Here is a 13,056-nt window from a genome sequence, read left to right as displayed (position 1 = left end):
TGCAGCTGGGAGAGTAGATCTCAAGTTTCTCTCTAAAGAAAAGATTTTCACTGCTCTTTTATATCTGGTAGCATGGTTGGTGCTGCTTCCTTATTGTACACCACCAGCAAGAAAGCTCTTAAGGCTCCAGATGCTGCGTGTGCAGTTTATAAAATCTAGGAATAGAAAGACAGAGAAACCTTAATATGCATAAGACCAACAGCAAGGACAGCGGCAGCCATTCAAGAAAATGCACACTAGCATTCAAGCGGCCATTCTGCTCAGTCATGAAAACACAACACTGGCAGAGTTGCCTTGAATGATATGGGCTGCTATATAAATTTGATACTTTGACCTGTATACTGCATGAGTCAAAAAGAGGGCTGTGAAAATATTTACAGACCCCTCGCATCCTGGACATAAACTGTTTTAACTCCTACCCTCAAAACGATGCTATAGAGCACTGCACACCAGAACAACTAGACACAAGAACAGTTTTTTCCCTAACACCATCACTCTGCTAAACAAATAATTCCCTCAACACTGTCAAACTATTTACTAAGTCTGACTACTATTATTTTTTTCATCGTTCCCATCACCCATCTCCTTCCACTTATGACTGTAACTTTGTTGCTGGTATCCTTACGATTTATATTGACTGTTTCCTAATACGATTTGATTGCTTATTTGTACCCTATGGCTATCATTAAGTGTTGTACCTTTTGATTCTTGATGAAAGTATCTTTTCTTTTATGTACACTGAGAGCCTATGCACCAAGACAAATTCCTGTGTGTCCAATCACACTTGGCCAGTAAATAATTCTGTTCTATTCTAAACAAAATTTGAGTGTTTTCCATTACAAATAGCAGTAAATGGATCCTATGCAGGCTTTAAAAAAAAATACTAAAGTTAAAAGCCAGGGGTTTACAGTGCCCTAAAGTATTTGACTAACATTGGGGACTGCCCGGTTCAAATGCTTACTCAGCCGTTAATTTCACAGCAGAATACTGAGTCAGTCACTATTCTTAATCCAATCTATTAAAAACTGGGCTCCTGGGTGATATAAATTGAAGATTGCATGGGAACAGAACCACTGGATATACTTGGCTGCAGATTCCCTGGGCAAAGTACAACTGTGATTACTTATCAAAAATGAGATTACTCCCTTTGCACAATGTGACCTCTATTCGTTACAAGAATAATGTAATCAGGATTCTAGGCTTTGAAGCCTCTCCTTAGGAGTATACTGTCATAGTAGAAGGCAAGGAGATGTAAGATTATTGTATTGTCTTAAGACAAGGAATTTAACAGTGGCTGTGTCCAAAACACGTTTCGTTGTTTGAAATCTATTTAACACAGACCATTTATAGGCAGTTCATAATTGGCTAACATGGAATAATTAAGTTATTTAAATAATTTGTTTTAAACAGGTGATCTTGATATTTCCATTGTCGGTGACTACATCAAAAGAATGGGAAAGGTTTTTCCAGCAGTGGAAGGTCGCTTGATGTTTTCGGCTGGGACTTTATTCCAAGCACATCTTTTTTTGACCTGGGGATTATGCATTTCACTTTTATATTTCTTTCTTTAATTTCAAACTTATTTCAGACTCTTTGGTCAACACTTAGTTCATGCACTCTCAGAAGCCAGCATGTAAATTCTTAATAACCCTTGGAGTGGCAGGAATCCTTTGAAGTTTACTAAATACAATATGTATATGATTTATGTATATAATGTGTATATATGTAGCATCTTTGATTTTTTTAAAAAGCAATTTAAATGATCCAATAAGGCAAATGATTATCATCTGGGGGACATTCACAAATGGTAGAAATATAAATTGCAGATCTACATTTGCATCCGAATAACAGCACAATGCATGGTTGAAGAATTCCAACCAAGTTACTCATAAAAAGTGGCCAGTGACAGTAAATGGTGTTATGCAACAATTTCTGTAAAATCTGTTTAATAAAAAGAGCATTCTTTCATTTTTGGTTCTGTACATGATCTTCAGTTAATGCAAAAGTTATCATGGATGAAGTCTGAATAATCTTTCAAAGTCATGTTCTGCATTTTTCCTCAGCGAAAATTATTCAGTAGAACAAATAATGGGATTTTCCTGAGATTCAATAAACAATAGGCTTTAATCAATCTTTTTTTGAGTAAAAGTTTTTGTTTTCTGAAATAAAGGTTAATTATATGTACAAACAAATATACAAGACTAAACAAATAACCTAGTCATTAAATTAGCACACAGCAGTCATCTATGAAACGGAGTTAATTCAGTATCTCGATGTGTATGTGATCTTGGTAAGATAAAGGAGTCATTCTTTTCAACCTGTGAAAAATAATGGGGGAGGGAGGGGAGAGAAATCATGTCAGCCAATGAAAAGACCACCACTATTTAGTACAATAAACATAAGTAATACTAATACAGTGATACTCAACTGCTTTGAAACTCAAATGTGTTTTGACATGAAAAGATTGTCCTGGTACTCATCGTTTATTTGCTACTCAATGCACAAGCTAGACCTTGTAGGTGTTGCTGCCTTATGACTCACTATATTACTACTTATGGGAAAAATCTGTTTGGTACTCATCATTTTTGGTACTCATCATGCTTTCTGGTACCAATTAACAATGAGTACCACAGTACCACTCTAAAGTTGTAACATATATTATCTAAGTTCTTTACAGCTTCCGGTGGTATTCTAAGAAATCCTTTCGGAACAGCCTAATAAAAATGGCTGATCTTCCTTTATACATTGATGAATTAAGGGCCACCACCTAACTAAGATACTTCACAAAAGCTCCGCCTTGTAGTGACTGGGGTCCTGTACAGCTTGCCTGCAGTTTTTATTCATTCCAGTGTTGAAACTCAAAAAGATTGTGGCCCTGATAATATTTTCTGCAATAGTGAACACTTAACTCCTTTAATTAAAACATTCCTGTTTGTTTTATATAAATTAGTTATATGTGTCTAGAAGAAACAATGTGTTCTTACATCTAAATAAAATACAGTGGAAAAATAGAGAAATAACAAATAAAATTTGTTTTAAAAAAACTTTAAAAATATATTGGAATGTTTTGCAAATGAAGCTTCTAACCTAACCTAACCTAAGTAACAAAATGTGGGGTGCAGAAATAAATTGATGACAAACAAAAGAGAATTCAAATACCAGAAACAAAAGAAAATTAGTCTTTTTGCATTGTCTCAAAAGGAAGCAATTGTCATTAAGTGCTGCAACAGCCACTACTACAGAGACACATTAAAGCAATTATATTTTACTTTAATAATTAATAATTAAATGTTATTATAATAAAACTTCATGGATGCCTCCAGAATGAACATTGATTTAATAACTGCTGAATAAATACATTCATATTACAATGAAGGTGGAGAGAGTAAGGTTGAAAAGTCCAATCTAATTAATCCAATTCAGGCTGGAGAGCTTTCTTGACACCAAGGCTCGTTAAGCAATGAAACAATCTTCCCAGTAAAAGTGGCAGACTCTCCCTTACTGGAGGTTTTTCAAAGTGGGGTGGAATGGTTTAATGGATTCCTGCAGTGAGGTTGAACTAGACAACCAGTAAAATCCCTCCAAGTCATCTTTTCTACAATGCTTTAATTCCTTTAGTTCTTTTCTGAGGGAAAAAACCTAATAATTAGAGGAAGCAACTCTTACGTTCAAAGGATATTTTGCCTACATTAGTATTTTACATCATCAATCAGATGAATTAGAACTGTTTGTGTTATGACATACCATTCAATTCTGGAAATAGTTCTTGAATCCCAATATCCAGTAGGACATACGTTAACTAAAAATAAAATGCAAAGAAAAGTTGCAATTTTGAACTTTTAAAATATTACCTTAACATGGAAAGATCTGCATAAATTTAGCAGATCAAAGAATTACCATTCATACCAATCAGAATCTTCAAACATTAGCTAAAATTATTCTCAAATTTCAGTTATTGCATTGGTTTTTTTTAAAATGCAGTAAGCTTTTAACCAGTAGTCACAATAAATTACAAACCATCTTTAAGAATTTTCAAAATAACCTGTCTACTTACCCACAAAAGAAAATGTGTTAGAAGCCCAATGACAACAGCATGAAGTTGAGAACCAGTAACCACTGGTACCTATCATCCATATTTTGTATCCATCCTGCTTTATGTCCACTCTTGCCTTCTAAGTCTTTCTTATTTTCTGCCTTGAATCTCTAACAGTTACCGGTTCTTTCCTGGATATGTTTGACCATCCATCCCTCCATCCATCCCTAAAGTTCTCCATTCCTGATCTCTATTTTTTTGCTTTTTCTTCTATGCCCTTTTCCTCCTTTCCTCAGCAAATTATACTGCCTAGATTCTTCCATTGATTCCTCCTCATATCCCCAGGCTTTCCATTTCATAAACCCCCCTTTTTTCACTCTGATACAAAGATTACCTTCATTTACAGATACAAATGTAAAACAGATTGGCTATGACTAATACAAACAGCATTCTGTAGGCTTCATCCAATCTCTTGAGTCTGGAAATGCCAAGAGTTTTGGCCTAGTTTAACCTAACTTAACTCATTAATGACATTTGCTATTCTGGAGTGCTTAATTCTCTGAACAATGTTCCTGCTCTTAACTGCAGAAACACAATAATGCTATGCTTATTAATTGTGCTGCTCTCTCAGCCACACATCTGTCATACAGAAACAGTATTTGGAAATACATTTGAAACTTTGAAAATTATTTCTTTACATGTTTTGCATACTAGCTATTAATGTAAGACAGCTGTTCATGCACTTGTAATGATGCACAGTATTTCAAAACTAAATAAAAACTGATAAAAATTCTACCCTTAAATGCAATAGGTGCTTAGTTTGTCCAACAGAACCCACCTGTTTGTTAAGTACTGGCTGCTGCAATCCATCAAATAGAAGTCTTATGCCTTCATATTTTGCATCTTCCCCAATACATTTACCTATCAGATCTGCAAAAAAACATCACAACGTAAGTAAGTCAAGTCAAACAAAAGGAATTCAAACTTCAAGCCCGACCCTGAATGCTTTGTCAGCTCAAACGTCTATTCTACAAAAGGATAACTGTTGGCAGCAACTGAATGAACAGCTGATTTCTGTAAAAGATTTTAGCGGGACACTTTAAATGTACAATGGGCACCCAGTATATTTCTTACCATATAGAATCTTCTGATTGCCTGCAATAACCAATTGTACCTTCTCCTTTGACTGGGAGGTCTTTCAGTCACTCATGCCTTGATTACTTCAAGATTGGATTATTATAATGCATTCTACATGGGGCTGCAGATCATACATGCAGATCAAATTGAGTTTTGAACATTTATTCTCGACACCTTTAAGAGGGAAGGAATGCAATAAATAAGCCACGTTCAGTTTCCAGCTGATGTATAGCTGAGACACATCATACAGGGGATGCAGAAACTGCTCCCTGTTTGCACTTCCATTCCTTTTAGCTAATCTCTCAGATGGGTGAAGTTCAGCTTTTTGTTCCTGAGTCTTCATTAAGCACCTCTGCCTCGGACTAAGGATTGAAAGTCTGAGGAGACATCAATGAGTTGTGAATAAGGAATCTTGGGAATGTGCTGGATTTCCATCTTCCTCATCTGAGGATGTGTTCTCCAGCAGGGCCATAAGAGCCAAAAACTAAGTTAATGCAAAATTTGCATTTGTTAATTCGCAGCATGTAGATTACGTATCTAATCTGCTCCACTGGTTTCCGATTTGCTTTCAAGCACAGTTCTTATCATCTAAATTACACAATGTAAGCCGCCCTGAGTTTTCGGAGAAGGGTGGAATATAAATGTAAATAAATAAAAAAAAAATACCTTGAATTTTCTATCATGTAAAGAAATTAGACTGGGGAGGTAGGAATGTCATTTTTGAAGCAGCTCTCAACTGTAGAAATCTCAAATGAGAAAAATGGCCTGCATGTATCATACATATGTATGATACATATCATACATATCATACATATATACATACATATGATGATACATATGTACATACTGTACATATGTATGTACAGACTCTGTGGTATCTACTCAAAATCCCCAAAGCTTTAACCAAAAACTGTCTACCGTTGACCTCACCCCATTCCTAAAAGGATTATAAGGGGCGTGCATAAGAGCACAAACGTGCCTACCGTTCCTGTCCTACTGTTTCCTTTCATTATATCCAATTTATATAGTTATTACATACTTATACTCCTATATATGCTTATATATTATATATTTACTTCATGCTTATGCTTATATATACTGTTGTGACAAATAAAATAAAATAAATGTAGCTCCGTAGGCATTTTAGCATCCTGTGCAGCTCCGTAGGCATTTTAGCCTAGTTGTTTGGGCACTTTTTTAGTGATTACACTAATTAGAAGAAATTGTCCACATGGAACGATTGCTATGCACCAAGGTTTCTCTGCTGTCCAACTAATTCCCCCCCACAAAATTGTGTGTTAATTATTAAATTTATATGCTGACCCACATTATTCTGCAAAGCAACTCTGGGTGGTTTACAATTAAAAATTAGTTAGTCCTCAGTCCCAAAGCATTTCCCAAATATCTCATCCAAAGCCCTCATTATAATACAGATGTTTTAAACAAAACACAACTTGCCTTCAACAGCATGTTTCTTTGATACAGATAGTCCTCGACTCACAACTGTTCATTTAGTGACCATTCAAAGTTACAAGGATACTGAAAAAAGTGACTTATAACCATTTTTCACACTTATGACCACTGCAGCATCCCCATGGTCATATGATCAAAATTCAGATGCTTGGTAACTAACATTTGTGATGGTTGCAGTATCCTGAGGACATGTGATCACCTTTTGGGACCTGACAAGCAAAGTCAACGGGGAAACCAAATTCACTTAACAACCATGTTACTAACAATTGCAGTGATTTACATAACAATTGTGGCAAGAAAGGTCACAAAATGGAGCAAAAGTCACTTAAATTTGTACCCTATGACTATCATTAAGTGTTGTACCTTGATGAAGGTATCTTATCTTTTATGTACACTGAGAGCACATGCACCAAGACAAATTCCTTGTGTGTCCAATCACACTTGGCCAATAAAGAATTCTATTCTATTCTATTAAATGTCTCACTTAGCAATGGAAAATTTGGGCTCAATTATTGTTGTAAGTTGAGGACTATCTGTATTTAGTGAAATAGCTTAATTCAGTTACTTGATTAATTTTCATTTCCCAAGATCAGACTACTGATCTTTTACGGTCTTGACCTAGAGTTCTAAGATTAACCTAGGATTTGCTTAACTTCGGTTTCGTGTCCTTTCCTAGATGCGTGATTTCGTCTTTCTGTCACTCAACCCACATTTTTAGAGCCAGATTTTCTTTTTCATATTCGTGGACCACTTGTCATAACAGTTGAAAGAAATCCACTCCCAATAAAGCACCCGATGCATTTGGGACCTGGGTCTATAGCGCAGGGAGTATGACACGTCCTGTAAAACTTCAATTTCCATTTTGGCATTTTGCCTTGGTTATGTCCTGGGCATGAGATGCTGGTTTTGAGAAAGGGATTCAGAATATATTTGGGAAGCTACTAACAAAGTTCAGCCTCACCACCGTCCATTCGCCTATTCTTAAAAACTTCAGGGTTTTTGTTTGCTTGCTTGCTGCCTCCTTTACTTCCATGTTCCAAAACTTCTATGTTACCCGGTAAATACTCCTTTGGATATTTAAGTACAAAACTGGTTTCCTCAACTCTTGTCATTTATCTAGGAGAAATAGTTCTAATGAAGAAGAGGTCATCTTTTGGTTCCATTTAGCATAACATTTTTGATTATCATAATTCTGGGCTCCATCTAATTTTGCCTTCATACATAGTCAGGCTGGGAAACTTGCTCCGTTCCTCAGTAGTGGGAACACTGGCTGACAGCTGTTAATTCAAATCCATCTGGAAGATCTGCAGTAAAAAAACAGTTCTACCAATCTTAAATCTAGTATGGAGTCTTGCCTACCAAACCTACGAAGGCAAGCAGTGGGTTAATTGGAAAGCAGTGTACATAGCTCCATCGTACAGTTTATATATACTAGAAATTGCACTGAGCCCCATGCAGGAGCCATGGTGGCACAGTGGTTAGAATGCAGTATTGCAGGCTAACTCTGCTCACAGCCAGGAGTTCGATCCTGACTGGCTCAAGATTGACTCAGCCTTCCATCCTTCTGAGGTCGATAAAATGAGGACTTCGATTGGTATGGGCAATATGCTGACATTTGTAAACTGTTCAGAGAGTGCTGTAAAGCAATAGATAAATGGAGCGATAGAGTGCTATTGTTATTGCATGTTGCTGAAAACCTGTTTCATGAATTAAAATCAGGTCATTTCTAATCTCTATATTTTCTTCCACTAAACAACAGTAATATCATAGCACAGGTCATGCTACTCAACTCAAAGGGCATATCACTTCCTGAGGATGCTATGTCCAGTACCAGCTTTGGCCACTGCCACTATTAGAATAAAGAGGGATAGTTTGTAAAGGGGACAGGAAAAGACCAATACCTATAAAGCCTATTTGGGCTTCATGAGTTTTAGCAAGGTAATACATATGAAGCTATTTCTAAATCCTAGGCTCCTTTCATACTAGATTGCTTTGATAAACATATAGTAAGAATGTTTATATTAACAAGTGCCATTCAACCTGATGGACTTTGGTCATTTAGACTGCCTCTCTTCTTGATAAATCATGCCACATAAACACTGAACCTGGAATGTATTTCATCATTTCTTCAAAGGTCTGCTTTGCCCGTTTGTGCTTATCTTGGAGAGAGCGAGGTTGAGAATTCTCACAAAATACAGCATCTAAAAAACAACAACAACAACAACAACACTTTTTTTGGACAATGTAGAACTACCCATGCAGGCTTGCTTTAATTACCGTATTTTTCAGAGTATAAGTTGCACTCCCCCCACCCAAAAGAGGGTAAAAATTTGGGTGCGTCTTATACACCGAATGCAGCCCCGCCTACCCGTCGGCCCCCACCCTTCGGCCTCTGCGCGTCCTCTCAAACGGAGCTTTTGGAGGCTGCAAATGCAGCCTTTCGGAGAGCCTCTCAAACAGCCTCCAAAAGGTCCATTTGAGAGGCTGCCTTTGCAAAAAGAAGCTCCTTTGCAAACAGAGCTTTTGGAAGCTTTGGAGGCTGCAAATGAAGCCTCCCAAACAGATAGCCTCTCAAGCAGATTTTTTTCTTTTCTTATTTTCCTCCCACAAAAATAAGGTGTGTCTTATACTCTGGAGCGTCATATACTCTGAGAAATAAGGTAGTTGGCCAATTTAAGTCACTTTATCACAGACTTGGCCCCAGAGTAGCACAGTAAAATTAAACTTGTTTTATTTAGCTTTTGCTATAAGGTAAGTCTGCCTGTGGTAGACGGCCAACCCTTCTCCATGTATGCACAGCAGCACCTTTGATAACAACACTTTATTTGGAGCTTTCTACTAACCTCTGAGAAGTGTTATCAGTGAGACCAGACGGTGTTCCTGAAAGAGCTGTTCTAGTTTGTACTGCAAGTAGTTGTCGATATATTTTTCTAAGGTATTTTTGAAGAGAATCCTTCCACCCATCAAGATGTGATGAAGCCAATCAGGAATATGGAAAACAACTCTAGCTGTAACATAGAATGCCTTCTATATTATTGTAGAACACCGTTTCATCTTTGACTAAAAGTCTATTTCCTCAACTTATACTTTTAGATTTCACACTATTGAAAAAAAAAGCTTATTTGCCAGCCAGTTATGAAAGATGGCACAATACTTCAGTTCTGACACTGAGAACAAGAGTACTTTAAATACCAGGAGAATTGTTGCCTTCATTTACCATTGATATCTTAGTAACGGCCTTGCTGGATTAGCCAGACTGTGACCTGATCCAATAAAGGCACAAAATGAGCAAACTGTTGAACACATCCAGCCGCAGCTGATTTCCATGTGGCCTGCAGATCTTGGTTTTCATTAACTTGCAACATACAGGATTTGACAGATATTTGATTTCTGATTCTTGAAAACAAAGGATTCTTCTGGTCTCTAAAATACTGTAATTCTCATTGACTCATACTCGGTTGTTACAAAAACAGAAATATTCTTGTTTTACAGAATTTGGGGATGGGTTTGTCTCAGTAGGTGTTTGACTTTCCCAGGGCGAGGACCTTTTTTAGCACGTCTGGGGAAGTTCCATTCTCCCTGGAAAGGAGACATCCAGGGAGCAACAAGGTTAAACTGGGAAGTTGAAAGAAAAAAAAAAATCTGGAAGAAAGCCATGGCAAACTACTTCCATATTCTAGCCAAGATAATTATCCATGCAGTCAAAGAATTAGAGCTCAACTCATGAGTTTACTTTTCAAAACAAAATCACTCAGTGTTTATCATTTCTTAAAAATATTACTCAGTGATAGCTAATCAGAAGAGTCTATTTAATTTCTCCTTGTCCCACCCACCTCCTATCCAGTTCCGATGGTTTTATCAAGGAAAATGAACGCAAGGCAAAGGGATTTTCATCTGCAAGTCAACCTTTTCATATATATAAAATAGAAAATAGTCCTTCTTTGCCTTTCATGCATAATCAGAAATATGATATTATATATTCTTTGAGCATGCTCTGGAATTTTAAACTCATCATATTTATCTTTAAATCATTCCCTAAACCCAAACAACATATTGTCTATTAAAACACATTTCTGTCACAGTCTGAATAGATGAAAATCAATTCAAAAGATCACAAAGTTAATTACAAAGTTAATTTAATATAACAGAGTATTCATATTCTGAAATAACACATTCCTAAATCAAGACTTATACTGTACAGTGAATAATTTAACAGATTTTACCAAATCATACACAAATCTAATATTTATTTAATTGTTTCTGTTTCGTGTTTGACATATATTTACAGTAATATTTTATTTATTTATTTACCATCCAGACTCCCTCTTTGAGGGAGATAGGTTAAGAAATATTAAATACCATGTTTCTCAGAAAATAAGACCGAGTCTTATTTTCTTTTAGACTTGAAAATAAGCACTTGGACTTATCTTTGAGGCGGTCTTACTTTTTTTGAGGTGTAGCAGGCCAGACTTGGTAAGCTGGACATGCTGTGGCCGCACCATCGCCTCCATTCGGAACCCTCAGCGTTCGGAATGGGGTTTTTTTGGCGAATGGGAGGAAAATGGGGAGGGGGATTTTCCTGCCTGCCATCCTTCCCTCAGTCTGTGCTGAGCTTGAGGAATGGAGGACAGGCAGGAAAATTGTCGCGTTGGTAGATGATCTCTGGAGAGCTCAGGACAAGGGTCGTTCCTCTGCCCTGGTTCTATTAGATCTCTCAGCGGCTTTTGATACAATTGACCATGATATCTTGCTGCGACGGCTGGAGGGTTTAGGAGTGGGGGGCACTGTTTTTCGGTGGTTCTCCTCCTATCTTTCTGACCGGTCATAGACGGTGTTGGCAGGAGGGAAGAGATCGGCCGCGAGGCGCCTCATGTGTGGGGTGCCACAGGGGTTGGTTCTCTCGCCTCTTCTGTTCAACATCTACATGAAGCCGCTAGGTGAGATCATCCGTGGTTTTGGGGTGCAATGTCATTTGTACGCTGATGATATTCAGCTGTACATTTCCACCCCAACCACCCCAACGAGGCCGTTGAAGTGATGTCCCGGTGTGTGGAGGCCGTGCGGGTCTGGATGGGGAACAACAGGCTTCGACTCAACCCTTCCAAGACTGAGTGGCTGTAGATGCTGGCATCCCGATACAGCCAGCTGACTCTATCGCTGACTGTTGGGGGCGAGTCATTGGCCCCTGTGGAGAGGGTTCGCAACTTAGGCGTCCTCCTGGATGTACGGCTGTCCTTAGAAGAGCATATGACGGCCGTCGCCAGAGGAGCTTTTTATCAGGTTCGCCTGATACGCCAGTTGCGCCCCTTCCTAGACCGGGATTCCCTATGCACGGTCACTCACGCTCTCGTCACTTCCTGCCTGGACTACTGTAATGCTCTCTACATGGGGCTCCCCTTGAAGAGCACCCGGAGGCTCCAACTGGTCCAGAATGCAGCTGCGCGGGTAATAGAGGGAGTAACTCAAGGCTCCCATGTAACACCTCTCCTGCGCAAGCTGCACTGGCTTCCGGTGGTCTTCTGGGTGCAATTCAAGGTGTTGGTTACCACCTTTAAAGCGCTCCATGGCATAGGACCGGGTTATTTACGAGACCGCCTGCTGCCACCAATAGCCTCCCATCGACCTGTGCGCTCACATAGGGAGGGTCTCCTCAGGGTGCCGTCAGTCAAACAATGTCGACTGGTGACCCCCAGGGGGAGGGCCTTCTCCGTGGGAGCTCCTGCCCTCTGGAATGAGCTGCCACCGGGGATACGTCAACTCCCTGACCTCTGGACCTTTCGACGCGAGCTAAAGACCTTTTTGTTTTATCGCGCAGGGCTGGCCTAATGTAATTTTAATGTGGGTTTTATTATGGTTTTATTATTGTTTTATTTTGTTTTTGGCCTAATTGAATTAGATTTTTAAAATGTTTTTAATTTTTGTGAAATCTGTTTTATTTGGCTGTAAATCGCCCTGAGTCCTTTGGGAGAAGGGCGGTATATAAATTAATTAATTAAATAAAATAAATAAAAATTCCCCTCCCCATTTTCTTCTGGTTCACCAAAAAGCCTCCCGTGAGCCTCCCAAAAAGAGGGAAAAAGCAAAGCAGCTACCCGCGGAGCTGCCAGCTTTGGGGAAGCAGCCCAACAAGCGGAAGCGCTGTGACCAGAAAGTGAAGGGCAAAAGCGGTATTTGCGCTGTGCCAAGGGGCCAGCAGGCTGCAACTGCAGCAGGACAGTCCCCCCACCCCCCCGTGCCACCACTCATGCTGGCCATGCCCATGCCCTGGGCTTATTTTTGGGGTAGGGGTAATAATGGGGCCCCCTCCCAAAAATTAAGGTTGGGCTTATTATTGGGGTGAGTTGTGTTTTCAGAGAAACATGGTATAAATAAATAAATTAATTCATTAAATTTATATATGCCACCCATTTCAT

At 38.7% G+C, this 13,056-nt stretch overlaps 2 protein-coding genes across 5 annotated transcripts in view; one reads left to right on the top strand and one right to left on the bottom strand.

Moving 5' to 3' along the window:
* NT5E (5'-nucleotidase ecto) overlaps window positions 1–1,968 on the top strand; it is a 33,565-nt gene extending 31,597 nt beyond the window's left edge. The window contains exon 9 of the mRNA XM_058175588.1: window positions 1,411–1,968. Coding sequence (XP_058031571.1) covers window positions 1,411–1,571 — 161 coding nt within the window. The 3' untranslated portion in view covers window positions 1,572–1,968. The remainder of the gene's footprint in view (window positions 1–1,410) is intronic.
* A 49-nt stretch (window positions 1,969–2,017) lies between these two features.
* SNX14 (sorting nexin 14) overlaps window positions 2,018–13,056 on the bottom strand; it is a 48,066-nt gene continuing 37,027 nt past the window's right edge. For 2 of the 4 annotated variants that reach the window (XM_058175534.1, XM_058175543.1), the window contains exons 24-28: window positions 9,487–9,651; window positions 8,749–8,844; window positions 4,872–4,963; window positions 3,745–3,799; window positions 2,149–2,318 (exon numbers count right to left, since the gene is read on the bottom strand). In XM_058175534.1, the coding sequence (XP_058031517.1) occupies window positions 2,314–2,318; window positions 3,745–3,799; window positions 4,872–4,963; window positions 8,749–8,844; window positions 9,487–9,651 (413 nt within the window). In that variant the 3' untranslated portion in view covers window positions 2,149–2,313. Of the gene's footprint in view, window positions 2,319–3,744; window positions 3,800–4,871; window positions 4,964–8,683; window positions 8,845–9,486; window positions 9,652–13,056 lie in introns of those variants that run through there. The other 2 variants (XM_058175555.1, XR_009154198.1) reach the window with 2 other exon arrangements.

Source organism: Ahaetulla prasina, chromosome 1 (assembly GCF_028640845.1).
Source record: "Ahaetulla prasina isolate Xishuangbanna chromosome 1, ASM2864084v1, whole genome shotgun sequence".
Classification (NCBI taxonomy): Eukaryota; Metazoa; Chordata; class Lepidosauria; order Squamata; family Colubridae; genus Ahaetulla; species Ahaetulla prasina.
This window is presented reverse-complemented; position numbering and strand designations above follow the sequence as displayed.